The 26790-nt window shown below is 38.7% G+C and overlaps 4 protein-coding genes and 1 long non-coding RNA gene across 10 annotated transcripts in view; 2 read left to right on the top strand and 3 right to left on the bottom strand.

The window, feature by feature from the left end:
- Window positions 1-3013, bottom strand: part of LOC110830321 (uncharacterized) — a 67858-nt gene extending 64845 nt beyond the window's left edge. Inside the window, exon 1 of one of the 2 annotated variants that reach the window (XM_022065062.2) lies at window positions 2970-3013. The gene's annotated coding sequence lies outside the window, so the exon portion shown is untranslated. The remainder of the gene's footprint in view (window positions 1-2969) is intronic. The other variant, XM_022065064.2, reaches the window with a different exon arrangement.
- A 185-nt stretch (window positions 3014-3198) lies between these two features.
- LOC110830340 (uncharacterized) lies at window positions 3199-7721 on the top strand. Its single transcript, XR_015532758.1, has 2 exons — window positions 3199-3408; window positions 6783-7721. It is a non-coding gene; the product is annotated as an uncharacterized LOC110830340 (long non-coding RNA).
- LOC110830328 (venom carboxylesterase-6) lies at window positions 3884-8988 on the bottom strand. The gene is made up of 10 exons (XM_022065090.2): window positions 8460-8988; window positions 8153-8290; window positions 7395-7560; window positions 7006-7191; window positions 6422-6627; window positions 5807-5987; window positions 5448-5629; window positions 4972-5098; window positions 4416-4548; window positions 3884-4145 (listed from the first exon to the last, which is right to left on the bottom strand). The coding sequence occupies exons 1-10, from the start codon at window positions 8955-8957 to the stop codon at window positions 3950-3952; spliced, it is 2013 nt and encodes a 670-aa protein (XP_021920782.1). The 5' UTR covers window positions 8958-8988; the 3' UTR covers window positions 3884-3949.
- Window positions 8989-10261: 1273 nt separating this feature from the next.
- Prp31 (pre-mRNA processing factor 31) lies at window positions 10262-13478 on the bottom strand. Its single transcript, XM_022065096.2, has 3 exons — window positions 12324-13478; window positions 11144-11602; window positions 10262-10682 (listed from the first exon to the last, which is right to left on the bottom strand). Exons 1-3 carry the CDS (start codon window positions 13119-13121, stop codon window positions 10455-10457), a joined length of 1485 nt encoding a protein of 494 aa, XP_021920788.1. The 5' UTR covers window positions 13122-13478; the 3' UTR covers window positions 10262-10454.
- A 139-nt stretch (window positions 13479-13617) lies between these two features.
- On the top strand, window positions 13618-26282 carry LOC110830331 (uncharacterized). 5 transcript variants are annotated; one of them, XR_015532746.1, is made up of 12 exons: window positions 13618-13983; window positions 16271-16333; window positions 17433-17571; window positions 17930-18044; window positions 18784-18822; window positions 20044-20225; window positions 21020-21158; window positions 21679-21798; window positions 22229-22473; window positions 23000-23202; window positions 24116-24369; window positions 25258-26282. XR_015532746.1 is itself a non-coding variant. In XM_022065097.2 (11 exons), exons 1-11 carry the CDS (start codon window positions 13893-13895, stop codon window positions 24241-24243), a joined length of 1446 nt encoding a protein of 481 aa, XP_021920789.1. In that variant the 5' UTR covers window positions 13618-13892; the 3' UTR covers window positions 24244-26282. The 5 variants fall into 5 exon arrangements, 4 of the variants coding, with proteins under 4 accessions (XP_021920789.1, XP_087197170.1, XP_021920790.1 ...); XM_022065097.2 differs by having other exon boundaries at window positions 20062-20225; window positions 24116-26282; XM_087341044.1 differs by having other exon boundaries at window positions 24116-26282.
- Window positions 26283-26790: the final 508 nt, after the last annotated feature.

Genomic DNA, 26790 nt, shown 5'->3' with positions numbered 1-26790 from the left:
ACATTCATCTTCTCGTCTCATTCCACGATAATCTGTGTAATATGGAAACAAAGAAATAAGGCAGACCTACGTATGGTCACAGGACCGTAACAGGTTCAACGGGGTCAAAGTATAAAGTGTGCTGTTAGAAGAATAAATACTGGGAAATCATTTGAGTGCTTAATTTACGGAATAGAAGATTTTGTTTCATGAGTTCGCCGTCACGTTGCGGCAACTTATCCGACACGTGAGTGTCGCGTGTAGTCGTATCAGTGAGCTGCAGGCGCACTGACCTTCATTGTGCACAAACTTTTTCCGCGTCTAATAATAACAGTCTGTCCTGAAAACGTGACAAAGTTAAGATGTCAGTGAACGACGGACGGTAACTAACCAAATTTAGATTCTTGAGGAGGTTAAGAGCAGTTCACAAATATTTTTGTCCCCGCCTGTTGTCTAAAAACGTAAAGGTTAAACAGTTAAAAATAAAACATTATTTTATTTTTGTCTTCTATGGGTGTCTTCGATTAAGGGATGAGGGGTTGCGTGATTTGCCTTCGGCACATAGTATTCGGACAGTCTATCAAGTAGGATGAAATGGGCGGGGCATGCAGCGGGCGGAGGGGAGATGATAATATGTACAGAATTATAGTTCGAAAGCCTGAAGGGAAAAAACCACACGGAAGACCTAACCATAGATGGAAAGAATGGTGTGGATTGGATTAATCTGGATCAGAACTGGGATCAGAGGCGGGGGTCTAAGAATGGGCAGAGCCTTGCCATCATATTCCCATACGCCCTAATTTTGTGATGTTTAAGCATATTACAATTTGGTATAATTCGTTACAAAAACACCGAGAAACATTCTTGTATATGCATTCAAAATTATTATTTTCCTGCAAAATGTTTTGTTTACTTTCGTAAAACTTTTTTATTCCCGAAACGTCGTTTTGCCCTTCTTTCGCCCCTGAACATCGTCGTTAAAATACCAAACACAAGTGATTTAGAGGGAAACGGAATTATATTTAGTTTTTGAATGAAAGTATTGCTGTATTTTATAACACTACGTCATAAAAATGTCTCGCTCTGTTGGCGGAAAATCAAGAGTTTAAAAAAGAATTATGTGAGGCGATTGTTTTCGGACGCCATCGGATGATCATTGAGGCCAAAAAAAGTCGAATAACGCTATGCGCTGCCATGGAGACGCTTTAACGCTCACTCACTTTCACTTGTTTGTAGCCTGACACGGGGCTACACGGTTTTGCGTAGTCCATCGGTCAAAGCTTTGAATTAACGTGTTAAGAGTTTAAAGCAATAAGTTATTCGCTGTCCAGTATCTATTACGCCCAGTCCCCCCCCCCCCCCACACACACACTTTATTCTAAAATACTTGCTTTTAGTTATGAATTATTCGTATTAGTAACTTTTTCAGTTCCAAAATCACGTTTCATAAGTTCTGTTCATTTTCCATCCACTTACATTCTGCTCTATGAATATTTCTTCCACGTATTGTCGTTATTTCGTATTACTAAATAATAATTTTAAAATCATTTCGAAATAAAATATACGGCTGTGGATATGTCGATGTTGTTGTTTCGGAGGAACATACCATCTCCATCTTCAAGACTAGTTACTATAAGTAAAGTAAAGTAAAGTTTGTCCCACTATATGCCATGTAGGCATTTGGGGTGAGTGGAGGTATAGCTCCTCTCTTCCTTGACCTCGGCACTACATGGGGGTGAGTGGTCAGCATCACGCCCCGGCCGGCTTTACCCCCGGGAAAGGACCCCGGTACCCATTGTAGAGGAGGCTGGGTGGGCCCCAGAGCCGGTCTGGACGCAGAGGCTAGAGGAAAAATCCTCTGCCCCCGTCGGGGATCGAACCCCGGTCGTCCAGCCCGTAGCTAGTCACTATACTGACTGAGCTATCCCGGCTCATCTAGTTACTATAAGAGTAATATTTTAATATCTGAACAATATTACACACGAAACGACTTTTCTCTCTACGTATTTCGCTAAGACCATCTGAAGTACTGAGACCGGAACAATCCGGATTCTAGGTGTTGAAATAAATGCTGAGGAATTCGTAATTAATCACACTTTTTCCATAAGCGGAAATAATAGTAATAATAATAATAGCTAATAAAGCAGAAATTAACTTCAAAATACAAAGATCTGTTTGTTCAAATACAACTAAAGTGGAAAGTCTCCGAGAGACTGGTTGTACTTATGAAGAAATAATATTAAAAAAACTCCATTAAACATTTTACGTCTGTACGTAGAAGTTGTTCCCGGTTTTTTTTAAGCACGTATCAATTTATGCTCGCGTGTGAAAACTTTATTTTCTCAACATTTAATAAGCTGTTCTTTTTTTTTATTAAAGAAACCTTCTGTTAGAATGTTCCCATGGTAACATATAATTTCAATTGTTGAATAGTTTGCTGTAACTGTTGATCGGTGGGAGTTCGAATCTGCACGGACGAATGCTGGATAGTACATTAAAATATGCCATGACCACTTCCTTCAAAGTCCTTACTTATTCACTGTTCATGATCACTTTATTTTACATAAAGGAAAAAAAACGTTTTAGTTGAAAATGCACTATCACATAACCTGCAAATCGCAATTATTTCTCACGGCGAAGTCTGAATTATTCCAGGTGACAATTTAGTAAATGCGTTAACTTTCCAACACTTCGTTCGGCGATACGTGTTTTACTAAGCAGCAGCAGGTGACTGCATACAACGTATTTGAGATGACAGCAAAATAGCTAAATCTGCAATATAATGGGCCAAAACATATGCCTTAACGATAATATAGAAGCTAAAGTCACAGTACATTATAATAACACAACGCCAGAACAGGGTAGACCATGACACTACATAAATAATATGATAAGTATAACTGGCTACAACGCTACATTCATTGTAAAAATTAAATCACTACAAATGTACAAAAGCACACCGACAAATCAGACAAAATGAGAATACGTACCAAGCTGCAGACGGCAGACAAAATCACGCAGTGCACTAACACGGTCTTCTCCATCCGACATCGCGCCAAGCTGAGAAGCGGATGTGACGTAACATGACCACAGGACTCAACATCGGTCCACTATTATTTGAGCCATTGTTAATTCGAGCTGCGTGTTTTCAGCAGCTGAGCGAACGTTGCCCTGGTTAGTACAGAGTTAGACGAATAACTGACAGGAAGGTTAGTTTTATAATATTAAAAACATGGTCTTTTATAGATTGTTAATTTCATTTGCATAGTATCATGTATCGTAATCGCAAGAAAATCGATATATTTACGAATATACGAGTTTTGGACTCCTAGTACGATACATTGTATGTCAAGTCGGAAGAACTAGTACTTACTGCCGGCTATCGATTGATTAGTACTATCGAAAACTTTTATTCGATACCAGCATAATGTAACTATCGAATGAATCGTTAATTCTGAACTCAACTATCGTATGATAGAATGTAGTTGAAAGTCTGCTATCCTATCAATCTAATATATGAAGTCTATGTTTTTTTAATTTTTTTATATTATTGCAACATGATACAAAACTGGCACACATACATTTGTAATTGTGTGCCTTCAGCAAGACTTTTCACGTAATACATAACCTAATTATTTTCGTGCCATGAAGATATCTGAGAGTGGTCAGCTCATCTCCCCAGATATTAAATTATTGTTCCCCTTGTGTGTTGAACACACTGTAATCCAGTAAATTAGAATACAAATATTTTGCTTAGAGTAATAATATTCTTCAATCACAACATTTCAGGTTTCCCTTAAATTATTATAAAAAAATGTAATTTCTGTGAAAGAGGAATGACATGTGCAGTGATACACTTTATTGCTGGCTATTGGCAATATTGTTTAAAAAAAAGCCATTCATATTGGTTGGAGAACCTTTATTACTACACATTTACAGTCCTGGCAATTCATTTGCTGCTTTGCACCTATCATAACTCATCCTTAACCACTTTTGGTGTCTCTTCAACCATCTTGAATATGCTGTCCCAGAATGCCATTCGTTCAGGAAAGAAATTATTCTTGATTGTCAGTTTCTCGCTGATGTCTACATATTTGAAGTTGTTTGGTTCAATGACTGGCCACAAAATGTTATTTAGCTCTGGAGTTTCTTGTGGTGTCGGATCCCTGGAACCATGAGAGGATTGCAATAGCCATTTTTGGATTTCTTTGGAGAATTACATTTTTCGATTAGGGTTCGTGGGGGAGGAGCAGGAGGAAGGGAGTACATTTTACTCTCTAGAAAAGAAACTGAAACTCATAAATTACTACTTTTTGGCTTGAGACTGAAATTCATGAATTATAACCATTGAAGACAGGACATATTTTAAACATAAATACTCAAAGTATGACGTATGAGCTAACGCCAAATGAGATATCTATTTGTGTTGTCCTTACCCATTTCGTACAAAATTGGTAATAATGTGCAGCAGGCGCTCGATGATATGAAAGTGTTCTTTGTCTATGACAAGCTTCGTGCCGGCAATAATATTTGGAAACAAGTAGAGCGTATCATCTCCGTGTGGCACCCCTGAAATAAGAAATTCGTACAGACGAGGGATGTTTTTAGCCTGTTTTTCTACTTCGTTTGGAAGTACTGCCTTATAGTTATCATCACGATTTGCTCATTTTTGGAACTTAATGTTCATCACAATGTCTACAAAAACCATCATAGGATACCATCCTGAGTCGTTTCATATCATCACATGTGATTTATATAAAATCCATTTCTCATCTGATTTTGTCATCTGCACTTTTGAATCACTTGTCATTTCCTTTAAGGCATTCTAACCTAGATTATGTGTGTAATTTTTTTTTCCCCATTTGTGCTAGATATCTTGAATATCTCTCTTATCCTTCCGTATCTTTCTTGATTTTAATAACTGTAATTTATATAAGCTGTTTATCATCTACTGTTTTACATTCAATAATACTAAGCTTAAACGAGACTTACCGAGAGAGAATCGAGGGTCTCGCCTGCTGTATGAAAAGTGGTAAACAAATATGGGAGTGTCACTAGCAGCTATGTGGGTTTCCACACTCTTCTGTAGTCCATAGTAATAGTTGAAGTCTGTGGTCATCTGCTGGGACATGGTCAACATTTCAGAGGTTTTCTACATTAATTTATAGTGACTTAACCAACACTGCGACATATAAATCATACTTAAATAATATTTAAATTCTCATTCGCTACCTCAGAGAAAATATAATTCATCTCTTTGACAATGATCAGTTGGTTAACGCTGTTTATGGAGATAATTGCTGTTTAATTACACTCTGTGGGAAAAATGCAGAGTTGCTTGGTTCGGAAGGGTTACAGCACACCCTTAAAATTTGAAGAGTCTGAATTTTGGCTTGCTTACTGACTATCCTGACTGAGATTATTCAGAATTTGCATTATATGAAGATGAGAGAGACGCTAACTCGTACCTCAGCCAGTTTAACGAGGTTAGTCCCATATGAGATTGTGTCATTGTGGAGGTAAAACTCCCAGATCTTCTGTCCAACCTCCTGAGCCTTCTCTGGCTGGACATCGAATCCGAGATACTTCAGTATGTTCTTTGCAGGTTCCTTGTCTAGACCTTCTTTCAGATCTTGATACAGCATCACCTCTGAGATACAGACACAATTATAAATTAGATCCTTAAGGATACAATACCACATATGACAGTCAAGACTTACTCGCTGTGATACAAGAAGGCACTGGGGTAGTGATGAATTTGTGTAAAGAAGCATGTGATATATTTGTTAAAATTAAACAAGCATTAAAACAATTTTGAGAGACTTACGGAGTGACTGTGGCAACCCCTCGTGTGAAGTGACGCCTACAAGCCATGGAATCTCCCACAAGGCAGGGACAGGTTTCTTCATAATGTTGATGGGTCTGTCGTGGAGCAGGGGTTTCTTATTTTTCAGCACAACTTCATCTTCAACAGGCACGAACGGGTGTGTGAATCTTGTTGAGTACTCCTGTGTACAAAAACACGTCCGTACTTATGCGTGTTTCATGTCGTACGTTATTCTTGATTACCATATTAATTTCATATTATGATAATCAGTATATTATTATTATTATTATTATTAGCCTTCTTCAGGTGTTTAAACTTTTTAACAAATTTACAGATTTCCTGAAAATTTGGTATGAACGTTGTTCAGTTGGAGGCCAACATAACATCATGTTTACAATTTTCTACAATAAATATATGTAATTCAAGCAAAGAAATGAAATGAAGCTGATAGAATTAACATATTTTATTTTGTTAATATTTTAAATCATTCTTTTTTGAGCTATTTTGCCATAATAATCTATACCTGCCTGTTCCACAAAACAACTTGTCTGTCTAGTAATCCGATATATATAATGTGCAAACACAGTACAGACACTAAACACACGGAGCACTCACCAAGATTTTGGCTGATTCCTCTACCAGGTCTTTTACAGGTTTCCTGCCGATGCATTTGATTAGTTGCTCTGTTTCTTCCAATTCCTTCTTCTTACAGCCCAGCAACTTGCCTAGCTTAAAGGCTCGCTTTCGGGCTGTTGTAGCCCTAACGTGGGCCCAGGGCGAGAGAGCAGTGCCAGACTGGGATATCGCTCGGTGAAACAATTCTAGCACACATTAATAATATTGGAATTTGAGAATGTTTTTAGTTAATTATTTAGTTACTTTGTACTGTGTAACAGTTCATTTTCTTCTTCTTTTTCCGGTTTAACAATGTTTCTACATTTTCCGGTACCCTTTTACGGGTCCCCAACTTTTTCAGTTGGCTTGATCTATGGACATTCGGTAGGACTCCTTGGACGAGGGATCAGCCCGTCGCAAGGCCTCTACCTGTACACAGGACAGCACAACACAGAAAAACATCCATGGCTTGATTGGGATTCGAACCCACGGTCCCAGCAACCAAGCGGCACAAGGCCCATGCCTCAGAACGCGCGGCCACTGCGGACCGGTTCATTTTCTTTAAAACCAGAGAATCTACTCACTATGTGAGAGGACAGACAACATGTGGTAGTGCACGCTGGCAGCTCCTGCACCTGCCCCAAACAGCGTCACGCTGTTAGGGTTTCCAGAAAAATTGTGGATGTTACGACGCACCCACCGCATCACATCCACCTGGTCCTTGAGTCCGTAGTTGCCTGACGCAGATTCATCTCCTGTTGCTAAGAAACCTACAGCAAGAAAATTATAACTTGTACTGAGCATGAGAGAGATGAAGAATTCATATAGAATTCTAGTCAAAAGGGAAGAATCACTTGGGAGACCTAGGAATAGATAGGAGGATAATATTAAAATGGATCTTAAAGAATTAGTGTATGAAGATGTGTGAAGGACTCTGATCCCTGGGGTCAGTTTGTTACTCTCATGGTCTTACCAAGGGCACCGAGGCGATAATTGCAGGTGACCATAACAACGTCATGATCCAGTAAATAATCTGGGCCGTACATTGCAATGTCACCTGACCCATGTGAGAAACCACCATCGTGGAGTACCACCACGACATCCTGAAGGGCTGTCTCCAAACTCGATATGTTTGGCATCTGTAAACATAGATTTTCCGACACTGTATTTATTATTTTATTGCTTTCAAGTAGACTCTACTCCATGGAGCTTTTTTAATTAGTTCTTTGCAGTTTCCTCATAAACAGCTTGTCATACAAAATGTATTACATTAACTATAAATGTTATGAATATCGGTAAATTGTATTTGAATTTAATCAAATACTTCATACCTCTCTGCGGTATAACATTTGTGTTGTTTATTAGTCCAGTCAGTAGCACAATGTTATCTTCAGTTATGAACAGCTGTCCTGACTGAGGCTTTTGGTGGTTTTCCTCAGTCTTTCCAGACAAGTTATGCAATAGTACCTTAAATTAAGCCACCTCCACTTTCTTCCATATCCTTTCCACTTGATTATCATTAACCATCCTATCATTGATGCTGTATACTCTGAGTTACTTACTGTATTGTTAAATAAATCATAAACAAACATAAGAACAATGAAGAGTGAAAAGTTTGGAACAACGCATGTACTTTACATGTATAGGTATGTCCACTTCAAATTGAATTGTGTCTTTCGCTCCGACCAACAACATTAAACAAGTGGCAAGACAATGTCAACTAGTACTTACCTTTGAGGTGTAAACATTGAGGTACAGACAGTCCTCTGAGCCTTCATACTTGCGCTCTGGGTAGGTCAGCTGAGGGCAACTCTGACCCTCCTTTTTAGCATCTCGCATCCCATGCCATGGTCTAAATGGCTTCGGAGGCTAAGAAGAAAGAAGACGCTTAGTTTCACAGTTTAATGGCTTGCACTTGAACACTGCTGTCTCTCTATACACACACACTTCTAATATGGAAAATTTTGTACCAAGTTACCATTCAGAATATAAATTATAATATTTTTGCCCTGCCAAGTACTTCATCAGTGTAACCTACCATGAACCTCAACTGGCCAGTTGGAGGGGTGGCATATGGAATGCCAAGAAATGCATAGATGATTTTCCCCTTGTGAGTGCGGAGGGTTGTGCCCCGCAATTTCCCTTCAATTGTGCTGACTACAGGTTCAATCTCTTTTTCAGGGACTTCAGAAGCGCTTTCTTCCATGTTTACTTCAGTTGTGTTTTCTTCCACACTAACCTCAGGAGAACTTTCTTCCATTCTGACTTCAGGCATGCTTTCTTCCACAACTACTTCAGGAGTGCTTTCTTTTGCATTTCCTTCTGGATTGCTTTCTTGCGTATTGGCTTCAGGCATGCTTTCTTCCACAACTACTTCATTAGTGCTTTCTTCAGCACTAACTTGAGGATTCCTTTTTCCTCTACTGACTTCTGGTATGCTTTCCTCTGTATTAACATCAGGTATGTTTCCTTCTATACTGACTTCTGCAGCACAAAAACAAACCAGCAGTAGAACACATGCCAGGTTGGGACCCATCTTGGGAGAGCTACAATTAGAGAGTGTGCCTAGTGCCAAGGCAATCTAATCATCCACCAGATAAGTGCACTCCTTATCTGCTCAGTGTGACTTTATGTTTGATAAAGATTAGCAGAACCTACATTTAGCAAAAACAAGAGTCACACATTAAATTCCTATACAAATAACCACTAGATCCATCTGTATTAAGGTAGCCTCATTATCATTTTCTCCAGCATGTCACAGGACAGAATTCCTGAATATACCATTTGCAGTTTTCCTTTCATATTTTCATGATTTACCAGCGATCATGTTGTTTATTTCTACTTGTTTTACAAAACTTCTTCAACTAGAGTACACTGTTCAATGAGAAAGTACTTGTTAATGATGAATGAGGAAGATAATGAAGCAAATGTTTGTGGCCTATTTCTTAAAGTACTATCCCAGAATTTGCATAGCCAAGATGTGATCCAGATGTGGATAGCATATACCCGAATGTAATGAATAAGCACTTAGACTGTCAACAAGGGGTAGTCCTTCAGCTTTGTAGTTGGACGTAGGGATGATAAGCCCTCATCGTAACTAGTACGTTACCTGTGGAATCCCCAGCCACCCAGACAATTCCAACATCGCTGGTACCATTCATAAAGGTCTAAGATAAATTCTGAATAAAACACCAGAAAGGTTATGCTATGTGCACATTTCGTGTCATATTATGTGTACATACTTAATATATTCCGTCCAGAAGTTTGCGAGTATTGCAGATAGCATTTTATAAACTGTCAGATATTGGGACAGTGACAGTGACTAGCAGCTTGGACAGGCGTGTCTAATAGTAAGACCACTATCGCTAAATGATCTACAATCTGTCACTTCCATTTTATAAGAACCATTGTGATGGTCTAGACATGCAGCTTGGATGGAGTATTCCAGAAATAGTACATAAATTTAATGGGAAGACTTCCTGAAAAGCAACTGAGAAGAGAGGATAATATTAAAGTGAATCTTGTTGAGGTATGTTGTGAAGATATGTCTAAGACTGAACTAGCAATGGTGAGCTTTGACATTAATGTTGTTAAATGAACCTTCAGGTCCTATTAATTTAGTATTTTGCTTTGAGAGAATCATATCATGTTTATATTCAACCTTGCACCGTAAAAGGGAAGATGTTTCGAAACTTCGATCAAATCCTCGGACAGACAAACCTAACAGAGGACCGAATGGAAGAGGAGAATTGAGGAGGCCATGGACCGAATACGGACCGGAGAGCCATAGAAGAAGAAAAAAGATGTGTTCAGGTATGTAAGTTCATTAATACTACACAATTCAGAACTCATAACATCTGTACTGTTATTATTATGTGTAGTGTATAAACAGAATCCATTTAACCTCATTTATAAAGTGGAGTCCTCTGATACAACTAACACAGTCATCCAATCAAATTCAATCTATTAACTGTGGCACATATTTCCATTACAGAGCATTATTTACAAAATCAACATCTGCACTGTCTTCTCCTTAAGCTTTCTGAAGCTTGAGGAAACCTGACGTGTTAGAAAAGTACTTGGCATTGGCTTCATTCACTTTCTTCTCAGCAGCTTGTGGGTTCACGATCTCCAGTCCTTGCAGAGGTGTGAATGCCACACTAGATGCTGTTCCGGATACCTGTTTCTTCACGGTTGTGCTTCCACCCCAAACTTGTTGCTGTTTCTGCAGATTTTTTTGAAGAGTCTTTGAGATACGCACCTACAACCCAAAAAAAAAAAAATGCTTAGAACGGGATATTAGAATGACATGATACCATTTCACACAACAGAGACTTCTGGATTAGTTTGCTAAGAAAAAAATGGGGAGGTAGAATGTACTATGCTTGAAGTACGAAGTATAACATTAAAGAGGGCACTTGTTTGAATACATCACAGATGTGGTATGTCCATCTATTTTTTTGGTGATTCTGTATGACTAACGCAGTTTACTTATGGCGAGATTGTATGCTAATTTTTCATGAAACCACTAAACCCTAAAGATAAGTCCATGGCTTGAGTGGGATTCAAACCCACGATCCCAGCAACCAAGCGGCACAAGGCCCACTGCTGAAAATGGCTATCTTCAGGGATGCTGCTTACTGCTTCCGTCATGACGGTGATCATATCACCCTGAGGCAGTAAGTTCCTCTAAAACGACAGTCAGCATCTACCAGAACATACCTTGGTCTTCTCATCAATCTGTGGTAGTCGTATTCGACCAGTTCCAGTCTTGCCAATAGTTCCTCTAGTATACCCCAAATCCTCCTGGTATGCGTCGTCCTCTATATCTGCGAAGTTAAGCCTGTTTGCCTGCTTACGAAACTCTGTCATGGCATAGCGCTCCTTCATCTTTCTAACACGCTTCCCTCCACGCTTCTTTCTTCCTGCATCTATTGGCTTTGGCAGGGGTTTTATAAATTTAACTGGAGGAGGTTCAGTCAGTTTGTCTAATTTCTTCTCTATTTCTTCTCGAAACATCTGCCCCACATGACCATCAGAACTTTCATGGCATGCATCGACACGGGCTGCCAGTGTACTTTTGGCTGCAACTAACCGAGCTGCCTTGCGTCGTAGGTCAGGAGGTGTGTCCTGGACAATGTCAGAGTAGTATATGAAGCCAGTGTGAGGCAGCATTGTGACCTGAGAAGTGAAAATTTTAATTAACATACTTTATTGTGATTTACAGTGTGTTATATTGAAAATGTAGCCCTAACTACAACAGTATTTGTAAGCTTTGAAGACATCAATGTAAGACAACAAACAAGTCTCTCTTTTTTAGTTTTTATTTGTTAGGAAGAACTTACAGAAAATCTGTTAACACTGTCAATGCCAGATATGTTTCTCATCACAAGCACTTCCTGTGTCCCATAATGTTGTTATCAGTCAGTATATTCTTGTCTTATTTGGTACTACTTTGTGAGGATAAGCATTGCTAAATGCCTGACATATAATCAATTTGAAATTGTTAACATTGCGTTCACATCTGGGAAATGGGCCATCACTTTATGACTGTTATTATAATACCTTGCTCAAGGCACAAGCTATGTGATGCTTTTTACATGTGCTTGAATCTGTGTGAACAAATCAAAATCATGATAAACATTAATCCTACTACACACATAGAGGTATCTGATCAAAGAAATATTTTGCCATAGTGTGAAATTTCTATGTAAACTGCATTTTATAACCTGTGATTAAGAATATTAAATTTTAAATATTTTATTCTATTTCCAACCTAGCTTCAAGTGTTCAGATGCAGTGCCATTAATTACACGACATTTGTAGAGACTTGTTTTGTCTATGCCAGGACTCTGCTAGGGAGAAATTATATATGTTTCTGAACAGTTTTGGGGCAAATTACCTGGGAGAAACCAGACAAAGTTTTCTTCTGTGATCCAAGCACCATGACATTACATGCTGGCATTTTGGACAGCTTTGTTAATCCTCCAGCAACACCCATTATTTTGGCTGCAGTAGATGCACCGACAATTATTGACAGGTTAGGTGCAATGAAAGCCATTCTGCTCTCCACATAATCATATATCTTCTGCTTAAAATTGTTGATTTCAATAGCCATGTCACAAGCTTCACAAATGTCCTCTTTCTCGTGATCAGCAAGCAGCTGGCCTTGTGTTGTTGATGCAGTGACTGAGACAACCATAATTGTAGCTTGTGTTAGAATTTGCTGCAAGGCTTCATTATTCTTTGCCTTATCCAAATCATTGCCAAGTTCCTTAACTGTCATAACATACTCCAATGGTCCAACAACTAACGATTCCAGTTCTGGAAAACGTTTTGAGTACTTGTCACGAGTAAATCTGTGAATTACAGTTACTTCATTGTCTATGTCGACAGCTACATTATTTGCCTCTACAATCAACTGATATTCTGGATCTGCTTCAACAGGTCCAACGATATCTTCCGCTTTGCGGGGCTTTGCACTGTAATCATCAATTTGATCCATTATATTCCGTAGTCGTTTGGAATCTCTAAGCTTAGCAATTTCACGTATTGAAGTAATTTTTATGTCTTCTTCCATTGGAACGACTGTGGGATTTGGACTAACATCAAGTGACATCGCACTGTCCATATACAGCTCCTTGACATCATCCTGATCCTGCTCTTCCAAGTCCGCTAATAATTCATCTGCTAAAGACATGATCCTGTTGCCTGCAACTTAACCTCTTTTGACGAGCTAAAAATATTGATGTAACCTGCTTCTGACAAAAAATATTCACGAAACAGTATGAACTCATACACTGTAACGAATACTTTTTACGCCTAAAATACTCGTTCTCATGCAATTCAATGCGATAAACCGATCTGAACTAAGCGCTGTTATTACAAACACAAAACGACATCCGGACGTCAACAAACGTCTACTACACAGTTTACCAATATAGCGTACAATACTACCAACATACGACGCCCATTGTTTGTAGAAGAGCTAACAGTTATTTGTGTTAAAATATAGTTTATTAGACTTTTGTGATTTTGTATTTACTTCAAAAATTCAATTTCTTGCAAATACTTTGTCCTATTACAAAGAAATTATTATTTCATTGTTTGGTTATTGCCCAATAGATGGCATGACGTTAAATATAAATATATGACGTTGGGTCACGTGATCACGCCATTCTTATGGAATTTTAAAATGATTGTGATCGATAGAGATCTGTGGAGTTTGCCTATCTGTGATCCGTCTGTGAAAGTGGGCTATCGGGCCGCTGATGTTGGTTATCTATGGTCGAGCGACAGTTGATGGTTACGGGGAAGGGGACTTGACATGAGCGGAAGGTGTTACGGTGTGTTGATCGCGAGTTATTTAAAAACAAAGGGCGTGTACTGAATAAAAGCTGTAGCAAGATGACTAACTGCGTGTGGACTGCGACAAATTTATGATATTTTTAAGTATATGTGAAAACTTATAATGCAATGTGAAATACGGGGAATGGGAGAGATGGCAGAAGCGGGCCAGGCGAATACAGACACGTTGCCCAAACCAGGCCGTGTGAATGAAGGTTAGTTGCTCAAAAGTGCATGTTTCGCAGTATTGTGTCTAATTGAAATGACCTTACTTGGATATGTTTGGTGCACTGTGTATCGCATCACCTTAATGCCTGTTGTGAGTTGGAACATGTGGGCGTGTAGTTGACATAACAAAGGGAAGACGACTTAAATTGGGTCAAGCGAGGTCAAATTCTTTACGTGTTACTTTTGAAAGGATCGTAACATTATTCGTGGAAAACATTTAAAAAATATATGATTGGTATCGGAAATACGTGGCCGTTTGCTTTGCTTTGTTACGTAGACGTAAATGTTATGTTCGATAAAATTGTTAAGCATTGTACTTTACTTACTTTAATTTGTTTCATATGAAACGTAGACACTGCATTGAATTAGTGACTTTCACGTAGCCCACTAGGAACATTTTAGTTCTGGTTGTATATTTGGTAACCAAAATTATTTTAGTCCCATCTTGCGTATATTAAATGCCATATATTTATGTGCAATGACAGATCTCACACCAAATAATGATCATATACTTTTTTTCAACACAAGTTGTAGTTAAATTAGGTTGGCTTTGGCATGTGGCTGTCTGCTTAATTCTTATTTAGGATAGATTAAGTTGTTCATCATTCTAGCCTGTTTTTCCATGTCTGTGTAGTTCTTGTTTAGGTTAAGTTGTTGGATCACATTAATGAGAATCCCCGCCCCTTGCCAGGAAGTTATGGGTTGAGTTAGGTAAGCTTTATCTTGCCGCTGAGTTGCTCATAGTTCTAGAGTTGTGGTCTTTGCAACGTTTGTAATTTTCCCATCACATGATTTTGGATTAATCCATTACAAGAACAGGAAAAAATGCAATTTAATGCTACAGTTGAGAACATTAATATAAAAATAGGAAATAATGAAATTTGGTATGGATATTATCTGTATCATCTGTAGTCTGTTTTTAGCCTTTGAAGCTGGTTTTAGAGGGCCACAATATGTGAGGTTCTCCATGTTATATTGATAACAATAAGCTTTGTTGCTCTTCTGACTTGTAATGCTTTGTGGACTTGCATGTAGTTACTAGTGTTTGTGAGGAAATGTGAAGGAGTGTACCAGCTTGGCTGTGCCATTATCATTCAGAATGCTATCCCAGCCTCAAGTTTTTTACAATTGTCCCACTTGTCATGTCACGTATCGTAAATATTGGCAGGCCCGTTGCCAAAGACATTAGCATTTGCTATAAAGTACAGTCTTATTTTTCCTGTCATGGAGAAGCAAGGTAGCAGATGCTGTTACCTTCTTGAGGAACAGAATGGTGAAAGCAGAATTGTCTTCTGAAATCTGTACACTAACAAGAGACTACAGTGTGCAGCAACCCAGAGGACTGTAATGTAAATTAATTTCTCTGAGAAGGCCTCACATCCTTAAGATTTGAGCTTTATACTTCTTATCTCAAATGTGAATGGTTTCCAGATTGAATTGTGGTGAATGGTTTAAAATACGGGCACACGGTCAAAATACAGGGTATTTTACTTTTTAGCTTCATTAGAGTAATGAAGAAATTCAAGAGCTTGAGTATTAGCACACAGTGGAAAATTATCTTTCCAAACACCATTTCTTCATGAAGTAGAAGGAGGTAGTTCAGTAACTTTGCATTTCTTACTTCTTTTAATAATTATAAATTCTCAGTTTCCTATCTGTGATAAGTTAAAAACTGTGGGTGTAACATGTGTTCTGTACAGATATTGTCATTTTATATGCTATAATCTATACAACGAATTAGATGTCATTAAACAAACAATGACAGGAGTAGTTAGAATCCATTTTGTACAGAAGGAGTAAGCCATGTTCTTTGTACTGTAAAGTTGGATGTTCGAAGCAGGCCACTCAACTCAAGGTAATAAAAGTTTTATTCCTGTTATAAAAATGTTATAACATGATATACAAAGCATTGAGATGCTTTTCCATTTTTGACACAGGCTGTGGTTATATTTGTTTACAAAAAGTTTGACCTCCTTATGACCTTAACCTGTTCTAATAGTTTTATTTTTCTATCCACATTCTCATGCACTCTTGCAAACTGTCAGACCACTTTTTATAACCTTACTCTGTGGTCTTAATTTTCCTTTTTGTTTCCTTCCAGTAATTTGTTGCATGTATTGACTGCTGTTTCATTCCTCATCATCCGTTAATGCATCAAGCCATCATTATGAGTAGTGGAACATTGATCAGTGGGAATGTAGGTTAATAAGATTGTTGTAATGTATAATAATTAGTCATTTAAAAATACATTTTGACTCAGTGGTTTGTTTTCAGTGTGTCGTGAGTGGCTGGTCAAGGAGGATGGAGCACTGGCCTACCAACTGCAGACTGAGGAAAGTAAGTAATGTACATAGTAACCTAAGCACATCTGCTTTTCTAATAAAAGTGTTGGATAACAGTTCTCTGCTATGTAGCGTGACTGCATGATTATTTGTGATAGGGCTGATGTGAACAGGATGAACAGGAGATAGGATTCATCAGACTGAAACTTTCCTGTGATAAAGACAAATACATCCATGACATATTGCAGATGTTAAAATAAGTCATTGCTTCGTAGCCAACAATAATTGTTTTGCCATGACAAGTGAGATTTTAATAGGATATCTATATTCCACATACCACAAAACTAAAGGATTTTTGCCATGTTTCATCATTTGTATTCAGTGAGGTAATTTATCATTTCATGAGGCATTTAATTCTCAATTTCTTGAATGATTATTTATTTGAAGATTTCTTGTCTTCTGGGTTGTTGCGCTGTGTAGTCTGGTCGATGTTAACCAACATTTCAGAGGTCTTCACCCTGATGACGGAGGCAGTATGACTTCTGAAACGTTGGTTAACATCGACCAGACTACACAGCGCAACAACCCAGAAGACAGAAATCTTCATACTAAGAATCGCCCTGATGACGGAGGCAGTATGGCCTCTGAAACGTTGGTAAACATCGACCAGACTACACAGCGCAACAACCCAGAAGACAGAAATCTTCATACTAAGAATCGCCCTGATGACGGAGGCAGTATGGCCTCTGAAACGTTGGTAAACATCGACCAGACTACACAGCGCAACAACCCAGAAGACGGATATCTTCATCGCCCTGATGATGGAGGCAGTATGACCTCTGAAACGTTGGTAAACATTGACCAGACTACACAGCACAACAACCCAGAAGACAGAAATCTTCATACTCACCGCTGTGAAAACCTCAAATCTTACGATTATTTATTTATTCATTCATTATGCGCTTAAAGCAGCAGTCATTTTGCTTCCATGTGTAACACATGTCAATTCCATTAATGTTTCTTGTAGTGCTCATACCTTCAGCTTTTGATTAATGCCCTGGTTTTGGATTTTAACCCTTCTTTACACACTCCAGAGAAGCTTCTTCTTTGTGATGTGTCAAAAGGTAATTAAACTTGCTTGTTTTTGTTTGTAGTCAAACACCACTACACAGGCAACAAGTCTCGAAATGCTCTGGTGCGGCAGGACTTCCCCCACGCCCTGGATGAGCAGCGTCGTGAAGAGAAGGAGGCCGCTTCTCTGCGGGCCATGTACCATCAGATGGTCCATCAACAGTTAGCAGCTTTTATTTTGTTTAACTACGTAATATCATGGCATAGAGTCTTTGTTAAGAAGCAGTTACTACAGTCATCTAGTAAAGATGTTTCCCATCTTTTATGGAATCTTAAATTTTGTTATCAAGTTTATGCGATACCACCATTGGTTCCACTCCTGAGCCACATGAATCCAGTCCACGATCAAGGCTAGGACATGTTGGCTTTTTAATGATAAAGTAGAAATAAAGGGAGGTGTAAACTTAATTATATTTAAATGTGCACAAAAGAAGATACAAGTTTTTAATATCATTTCAAAATTATGAGGTTTGATGTTGCCTCATATGATGATGATGTTGATGTATCATGTGTCATCCAGGGAGCAGGTCGATGCCCAGGTAGCTAAGCAACTGGCTGAGAAAATGGAGCGTGAAGAATTGGAACGGCGACAAGCTCTGGAGGAGGGGGACCAGGAGATTGCTCGAAAGCTACAAGTGAGTATGGTTGCGTCTTTAAAGAAATTTCCATGAACTGTTACGTGTTTAGCAAAGCTAGTGCTGCTCGTTGTACTGAATTATTGTGTCCAACGTGGCAAGTCACACGAAACATTAGATTTTAGTTGCAATCCAGAAATGAAAGTTGGTATGTTTTATTGAACTCGTGTTTGTCGTAAATGTGAATGAATTTCATATTTAACAATTATCAGAACAGAGTACAGGTTATCACAGCATGTATTCACATTGGAAAACCTTAAGGCAGAGGACAATTTAGGAGACCTAGACATAGATGGAATAATAATATAAAGCTGAATCTTAAAGAAATGGGTTGTAAGAGTATGAATTGGATTATGTCTGAAAATGATCCACATTAGCAAATGATTGGTGTTGCATGTCATGAGCCTTTAATTTAAACAAGAGATAATTATTAATAAACTGATTAGCTACTGACTTATGTGGTAAGACTTTACAACGTGATGTTAGTTGGTCATGATTGAAACAAATTTTCCTGTTAGAAAATAATGTAATTGAGAATTCTTGCTGTAATGTTGGTGCCACATGACATTAAGATTTCCCCACTTGGAGGCGTAACACATTACTTAGTGCCGTGTTATTGTGATTGTGATCCAGTGTGTCCAGATTATGAGAATGTGTTATTCCCTGCGAGAGATGTGTCATGCCATGTTTTGCAGTGAGTGATATTGTTTTTTCTTCCTTCATTTGTTCCTATCTGTAGCCAGACTCTTCCTCAGATGTCGCAGCCGAAGAGGGAGAGGTAAAACTTTGATTTTTGCTGTAGTCTGTGCTGCTCTGTGTATGTATGGAGGCATGACAAACTGTATTTGTGTTCCTCTGCAGTTACTGTGACTGTAAACTGTAAACCCTTTTATTTTCTTTAGGTTGCATCTCCTGATTGATGAATCTTGACATGTAAGATTGACCCAGAAATTTTCATCAAATGCTGCTATGTTATAACTAATGTTATGCAAGGCGCATCATTTAAAATGGAACCCAGTAGTAATAAAATAACTGTGTCAAAAATTAAATCAGAAAAAAATCTGCCCAGGGTACGTACCTATGAGACTCTTGACCTATTTCCCCATGGGTAAAGCATCCATAGTGTGAAACTGACAATTCACCTCCGTCATGTTCCAAGGTTAAGAGTGCATGGAACTTTATGTACGCTTTTACAGTTGCCATAAATATTGCATAATTCATACTAAGAAGTCATTTTACATTCTCTCTCTTCCCATGACCTTCTCTCTTTTTTTTTGCCGTTCAGTTTGTACTGTGTATAGTGTCTTGTTCTTCCTATAAATCTTCTGACCTTTGCATGTGCTTTAATTTTGCCTGCGGTGACTGTGTATATGCTGTCTCAGAATCACAGATGTGCCCAGATTTACTGAATGATTAATTCAACATCTCAGAGGGTCAGATTGAAATGGGGAGAGGTAAGAAAGCTGAATGTCGTCAGGAAGCGGTTTTCATGAAGCATTACAAATGAATTGTGAAGTTGACTTGTGACAGTTTCCTACTGTGGCTTTCTACCCTGTAATTTATTCACCCACCGAGGTTGGGTTTTTGCTGCTTTTATTTCCATGACAGCCAATTGTTTCTCTATATGAAGTTTCTTAAGGAAAAAATATTTTGGTCAAAATTAATCATGTCATTGCCTCTGATAGCTTGCAGTAGAATTATGTAAATAAAAAGTGTAACAACTATCATTATGTATAGCATCATTTTTTGGACAAAATTATCATTATATCTTGTTGAAGACTAAAAGTTAGTAGTTCAGGAAGAGCCAGAAGGGTTTGGAACCTGTTACTGTAGTTCTCACTGATATTTAACACAGTTGAATTGTAAAAAAAAAAATTTAACAAAATGTAATTATAATGTACCGTGAGACATGTTGTACCAAGATTCCGAGTTGTGTGCTGTGAGCTTAAAACAGCCCAGTAACATTAGCTGTGGGTGGTCACATTCAAGATATTTTCAGCAAGTTGTTTTGAGGCAGGAACGTGAACGACTTCGTATTGAGAGGTTTGAAAGGGAACGCCTGTCGATGCAAGCATCAACTGACGGCAGCATTGAACACCCGCAGTATGATCGAGACATGAATAATGTTGGGCTGCCTTCTCCATCCCAGTACAGCCCAGATTCTCTCTCTCAGCAGTTCAGGTACATGGTGTTGCTGCCTCAAATCCACATTTAATGAGTCTTGATTTTGAATTTTCTCTAATTTAGTTTTGAATTTTTACTCAAGGCTATTTATCTAATTTTTGAACTTCTCTTTGTGTCCAGGTTTAATGCCTCACAGTGTAATGGTTATTACAGATAAAAGTTAAAGCATGTATTTTTTATCAACCTTAATTATTAATTATCTGTAACACACTTCCTACTCATCATTAGAATTCCTTTATTTTTCAGTTCATTCAGTAGATATTAATTATAGGAATATTTGTTTCTTTTTTTAAGTTATCAGTATATCACACATTTCAGTCTGGTATTGAAAACAAAGTTTTGGAGAGTGTCGTAACTAATGAACTGTATGCTACAACAACTTAAGGTAATACCAAATCCTGCCATTGGACATAATTCTGAGTTATTTTAATTTACCTGCGATCCTTACAACCTGTTTCCCACAGATCAAACATGATGTTACACTCTCATATCCCTGTCAGTTTTTGCTTTTGAAACTTGTATGTGCATTTTTCTTCCCCAAGTTACATGCCCAGACCCTGTTATAACCTACATTTCAGTTTACTAACAATATTAGGTGACCTATATGAATTGGGTTAGGTTATACTTTTTTTAAATACCGGTATCTTTACTGTGAGTGGGCATTACAGTATCAAGTATAAAGTGTGATAAGCTGGTACTCCATTGTCTGACTGCCATTGCTGAATTTTATTCCATGGAGTATAGGCATGTCTTTTATTCATAAAATACAGCCAGTTATATTTTCGTTCCAGACTCTGCACCTTGACAGATGCAGCTGTCCAGACCAATAGCATCTGCCAGTCCCCTGAAGAGGTACTTCTTGTCAACCCACCGTCACCTGCAGGACTCAGCGAGGAGGAGGCAAGGAGAATACAGGAAGAGCAGGATGCTGTGAGTGAAAACTCAAATGCAGAAGTTACATAGCTTTGGCTGTGGCTTATTTGAAAGCACTAATATTCATGCGTTCACTTCGGGGGACTGAAAACCCTGTCAGGAGAGATGTTAACCTGACCACCTTGTGAATACAAGTACAGAGTTTCACACCTACCAGATAAGAGGCTGGATGAACCCCAGAGCCAGTCTGAACATTGTATCAACGAAAGATATCTTGCTATGCTGGGAATCAAACATTGGTTGTGAGCCCCCATTTTCCACCATTTCCAACCTGTTCTGGCACATGCCCTTTTCAGAGCTCAGAACTGATCCCTCACCTCCAAAAGGAATATTAATTTAGTGAAATTGGACTGTCCCAGTGAGCGGGTGTTGCCCTAGTCCACGTTGTCATTGAAACTCGTGACTAGAGTGACACTCGTCGACTGTGTCGTGTTCACTACAACTGCCACCGTGATTCTTGTGGATCTTGTTATGAACTTCAATGAGTTAAATAACACAGATTGGTGTTTTCTTACAGGAGTTTGCTCGCCTCCTGCAGGAACAGGAGGGGTCCCGACAGTTGGACATGTTAGATCAGGACAGACTGATTGCCATTGAAGCTCAGGACAAGGAATTAGCACGACTACTGCAAGAGCGGGTCAGTTATTTTCCCGCTTAATCTGGTGATATTTTATAGATAGAAATCTCTATCAATCTGTGGTTCTGATGCAGTGTAGTCATGTTAGGTTTCATGCTTAACACATGCTCCCCGCTTCTGTGTTCCAGGCAGCAGGAGTGCGTGAAATAAATTTTTATGCTACATCAGGTTTGGAAGCTTTTTGTTTGTAGGTTTTAACGAATGTCGGTGCCTAGTGGATATTTGTCACATCTGGTGCCTTGTGTTTGTTTACATTCACTCATAATAATTTCAAATAAAATATAAGACCATTTACGTTGCTCAAAATCATTGGATTGTTTATGTGGCTGCTGAATTGATATAGAGTTACTCATAATGATTGTATTTTTGTAAAGATGCAGGCAGACAGCCAACAACTTGGGTAATGTGTATTTTACTTGATGATCTACAGGAGCGGGCGAAAGCTAAGCGAGCACGAGAGCGAGCCAAGCAGAAAGCTCTCCTGAAAAAGCAACAGCAGCTGTTGTCAGATGATGAGGGCTTTGTGGCTTCTCCTTCTGTGCATGGCTGCCTTCTGCCAAGCAGTCAGTGGTCTGAGCAGGATGGACTAATTACTGCTCACTCCACTGCCGTTCGTCCCACTGACCTTGACCTGACCTCCGGAGCCAGTAGATCAGCAAGTAGAGGCAGGCAGAGGTGTGTGAGTGACCTGTTTTTCTCGACCTTTTCTTTTCTCAGGAACTTGTAAAACAGCATTGGGTTCGCTGTTGCATGGTACAGCACGGATAATAGTTTTACAGCCGTGTTTCTTATTGGCATGTCAAAACACATTTAATTACAAGAAACTAACATTTAAGAAACATTATCTTAGACTGAACATTAGCACAGCTCTATATGACCAAGTTAACCATTTTTACAGTTTGGTGTGAGGCATTTCATGAGGTTCGTAAAAAACATACTGGAACACAGATTGAACGTACCTCTCATGATACAGAAATAGTACAGTTTACAAATGAACACTTTTGTGATCTTTCATAATGTCACTTTGTACAGTAGCCCCTAGTTTGGTTATTCACAAATAAGCTTCATAATGTATTTTGAATATTGTGATGTCATAAATTATGCTGATAATGGCATGGTTTAATCATGCTCAAAAATATGCATTTTTAAAATGTTTTAACAGTGTTTAAAATGGTAATTTCAACAAGACACTACTTTTTAGGTTTCCAGACCCAGAAGCAATAGATGTACTGCCGTCCCCTGAGCCTGGACCCTCTCATTCTGCGTTGCCCAACATTGCCATGGCCATAGACCCCACATATCCTCGCAGAGCTACCATTACACACACAAGCACATACAACACCTCAGTAGTGGACCCCCCACCCAGTAACATTTCTAGCCCTGCCGTCTCTCTGCCACCTCCAGGTAAGTTTAACGAGGCTTGTAGAGTTGCATGAGAGATGATTGTACAGTATGTGTGCATGAAAAGGTGGGCATGCAGCGTGTATCAGGCAGGACTTTTGCTTGTAGAGGGTGGCTCTAGTAAGTGGTGAGTTCCAACTTCTTCTTCTTCTATGGCTTCCCGGTCTGTATTTGGTCCATGACCTCCTCAATTCTCCTCTTCCATTCGGTCCTATCCTCTGGTCCGTCTGTCCAAGGCTTTGATTGAGGTTTCGAAACATGTTCCTTTTTATGGTGCAAGGTTGTTAGCCTTGCGATCAACCCCCAACCAGGAGGACCAGGGTACCTGTCTCAGTCTGACCTCTTTCCCTCGACCACTCTGGCTAGGGAGGCCCTACCAGTAGCTATGCTACCGCCAGCATAGCTCTTGGGGTCACTGAGGTAAGCCACACCACCACGACAAGGTACAGGTACCATTAGTGAGGGAGTTCGAACTACAAGAGGTTATGTTTGTGTGAGAAAATTTGTAACTTCTTGGTTCAGATACCGCTAAAGACATCAAGTATAGTGAGTTATTCTTTGTTATTTAAAAAAATGTGAAACTGCTTTAGCGGTACTTGTATTAGTTGTTAATTTTGTGTCATATTGTTAGACGTAATTAGAAGTTAGGATGTGGTCACGCGTTGCAACAAATTTCAGATGTATCAGTAGCTGTTAGAATGATCATTTTTCATTATATTGATGTTGCATTGTAGTAGTGTTGCAAACTTAGTGGTCACAGGTGTATTTCATTCAAGTTCATGCGATCACAAAGCTACTGTAACAGATGTCATTATGTACAGTTTATCAGCCAACAAAACTTGAGCCTCTTCCGGTGGGAGTATTAATTTCATATCTCATCTTATGTAACATGACTTAAAAAGTTATTAAATTTCAGAGTTTGATGATGAAGATGATGATAGTCCAGTGCCACCTTACATGCCAATACAGGGTCAGCGGAGGTCAGCATCCCTTGAGAAAAAAAACAAGAAAGGACGTAGCAAGGATAGCTGCAAACAGCAGTAACCAGCTTTAAGGGAGAAGCAATACACATGGCCCTTTCTTATAGGAGTGTCTTATTTGGTCTGCAAATGTGTATTCACCTCCTTCCATAATTTCACCTTGAAGACAGAACTGAAGGTGCCTACAAATGTAAGACTGGAGTCAAAACTATAGTCTCTACTCGATAAGATGTAGGGAACCTGTTCGATAATTTGGTCAAACAAATTGGCATTCCTCTGTACGTTGAACAAGTTTATATTCTGCCCTGTCAAGGAATGTATGCCTTGCCTTTGACTTTTGTTGGATGATACTGTCAGCGGGTGGATCAAACACGTGCTTATCACACGTATCACTAACTAACTAGATGGCTTAGGGAACCCGAAGGTTCATCACCGAATTAACAAAAGCCCTCCACCGGACTGTCCTGGGCCAACAAAATCCAATCGCCTTCAACTTCTATCTCCCATAAATCCCGCCTGACATTATCCTCCATCTACGTCTAGGTCTCCCCAGCGGTCTCTTCCCCTCAGGCTTCCCAATCAATACCCGGTCACACCTCTTGTCCCATCCTTTCACGCTACATGCCCCGCCCATCTCATTCTTCTCGACTTAATCACCCTGACAATACTGGGGGAGGAGTACAGATTTTTAAGATCATTATTATATCACACGTATCACAGCGACTATTTCCCAGTTCCACTACTGGATACATATTTGGTTTCTTGGACGTTTGAGATTTTGTCATTACAGCACTTCGGTCTGTTGATTTTTGTATAATTATACCAGATGGTTTATATTACGGACTGTCACATATTATGGCAGCTTTGTACTGATCATACACAAATTGAAATGGCCCATTATGTTGTGGTATATCGTATGGTCAAAATATGTGTCCCATTGGTCGTGAAATGAAGTCATGTTTTACTAGTGGCCAATCATTATGTTTCCAAGGATAGATACCCAAGTAAGAAGCCAGCGTTCGTCTCATCCATGTGGCACTGCAGTGCTGAATACTCTTACCGTATGCTGCTCTTACAGGTTTTCCAGCTAAGTACGATGCGAGTCACAGAACCTTTGAAATGAAGATTTCTGTCACTGCTGTGAGAACCTCAAATCTTACGAACCTTTAAAGCGTTGGTGACTACCATGAGATAACTTTACTGTTGAAGAAGTAGATACTTTATGAAAATCTGAATCTGTACTATGAAGTAATTATTTCTGAACAGTGACTTCGGATAGCTGAAAATTGCCAAGAAATGTGTAGTTCTTCTCAGCGTTGTGAACTTTGAATACTGTTTTGAGATTAGTACACGATCCTGCCAGTCACTATTTATTCATTCCATTTCAAAACTTTTGAAGATGAGAATTTTCTTCAGGTGCCAGTCTGTAGCCTTGGAGATTGAAGCTCATTTCTTACCTCATAGTAAAATTAATGAGATTGACATTTATTCCTTCCATGGTGCATTATTACTGTGATGAAGGAAAGTTTACTTTCACTGAACCTCACGCCTGTGTCTTGAAGTACGTAGAATTTATACATCTGTTTAAAACAGGTGGATTATTGTTCTATATAGCAACTTGATATTTTTGAAAGTTTAATTCCAGAGCCTAAGTATATATTTTTAAGCTTTGGAAGCCTTTTTTATGATACATGACACTAGCACTGCCAGAGCAGATATTTGTGCCTAAGAGGTTAATTTTCTCCCTTGTCAGCATGTTGTGGCTCATGTATAGTATAAGAGAACTTGAATGTTGCTACAAGCATCCATTTTGCTTTTACTCATAGCCTATGGCAGTATTTCCATTTTCTTGACCTTCCTTTTGTATCAGTTCTCTTATTTTTTGTTGTATTTTATTTCTTGATATATTTATAAATTATTGTTGTAATGTAGTATTAGGATCATGACTGCATGTATTCAGAGGTGTCTGATGGGTCTGATAAAACAATCATATACTTTGAATAATATTAAAGACCATACCAATAAATACTTGATTACAAGGAAAATGATCATTCCTTACAATACAGTGTAGGACCTGTAAGGAAATCCTGCACTGTAATGACTAAGTATGTGTGTCTTTCTTTATGTAATGTCCTAAAGAGATCTTTAATGATAACCTACCCTGGATGTAATATTTTTAAACACACTGATGTACCCCACCAAATTTTAAAATTAAAAAACTTGTTTCCTTCTTCCTGCAGCCCAGCTTCCTCATTCCCTGTGTCCTCAGTTATTCTGTTAATACTTCAAGGCAAAAATTGTTTTAAATTCCATTTTATCTGCCCACTTTATATCCATGTAATGAATTGGTATGAAATAGCTCTCTTATATGTAGTCAGCAAGCTGTTGTACACCAGCAGGTGCGTTAATTCGAGAGAGTGGGCTTGAACCAAGTTGTCTTTGTAGCGTTCGTGAAATTATTGGTTATTATTCTCAAAAGAATGTGCTTTTTGGCAGCTGTGAAAGTAAGCCCTTATTAGTATTTAAAATTGGTTTGAAGTGGCCCTTAACTAGTTATAACTTTTTTCCTCCTAGTAAGAATGCCAAGCAAAAATCATCTCGGGGACTATTA

The sequence above is a fragment of the Zootermopsis nevadensis genome, unplaced genomic scaffold (genome assembly GCF_977971745.1).
Source record: "Zootermopsis nevadensis isolate Lab colony 2312 unplaced genomic scaffold, Znev_1.0 Znev_ptg000061l, whole genome shotgun sequence".
Lineage (NCBI taxonomy): Eukaryota > Metazoa > Arthropoda > Insecta > Blattodea > Termopsidae > Zootermopsis > Zootermopsis nevadensis.
The sequence above is the reverse complement of the archived record's forward strand: the minus strand, read 5'-3'. Positions and strand labels throughout refer to the sequence as shown.

Bases quoted from the DNA above. Each gene is read 5' to 3' on its own strand.
- LOC110830328 (XM_022065090.2), bottom strand. From the start codon at position 8,957: ATGGGTCCCAACCTGGCATGTGTTCTACTGCTGGTTTGTTTTTGTGCT. The intron at 7,192-7,394 runs GTAAGACCATGA...TTCTTGCTGTAG, and splicing joins TTATCGCCTCGGTGCCCTTG to GTTTCTTAGCAACAGGAGAT. The intron at 5,099-5,447 runs GTACGAGTTAGC...ATGTCCCAGCAG, and splicing joins ACCTCGTTAAACTGGCTGAG to ATGACCACAGACTTCAACTA.
- Prp31 (XM_022065096.2), bottom strand. From the start codon at position 13,121: ATGTCTTTAGCAGATGAATTATTAGCGGACTTGGAAGAGCAGGATCAG. The intron at 11,603-12,323 runs GTAATTTGCCCC...TTCACTTCTCAG, and splicing joins CTTTGTCTGGTTTCTCCCAG to GTCACAATGCTGCCTCACAC. The intron at 10,683-11,143 runs GTATGTTCTGGT...TTTGGGTTGTAG, and splicing joins AGATTGATGAGAAGACCAAG to GTGCGTATCTCAAAGACTCT.
- LOC110830331 (XM_087341044.1), top strand. From the start codon at position 13,893: ATGCAATGTGAAATACGGGGAATGGGAGAGATGGCAGAAGCGGGCCAG. The intron at 21,799-22,228 runs GTCAGTTATTTT...GATGATCTACAG, and splicing joins CACGACTACTGCAAGAGCGG to GAGCGGGCGAAAGCTAAGCG. The intron at 23,203-24,115 runs GTAAGTTTAACG...ATTAAATTTCAG, and splicing joins CGTCTCTCTGCCACCTCCAG to AGTTTGATGATGAAGATGAT.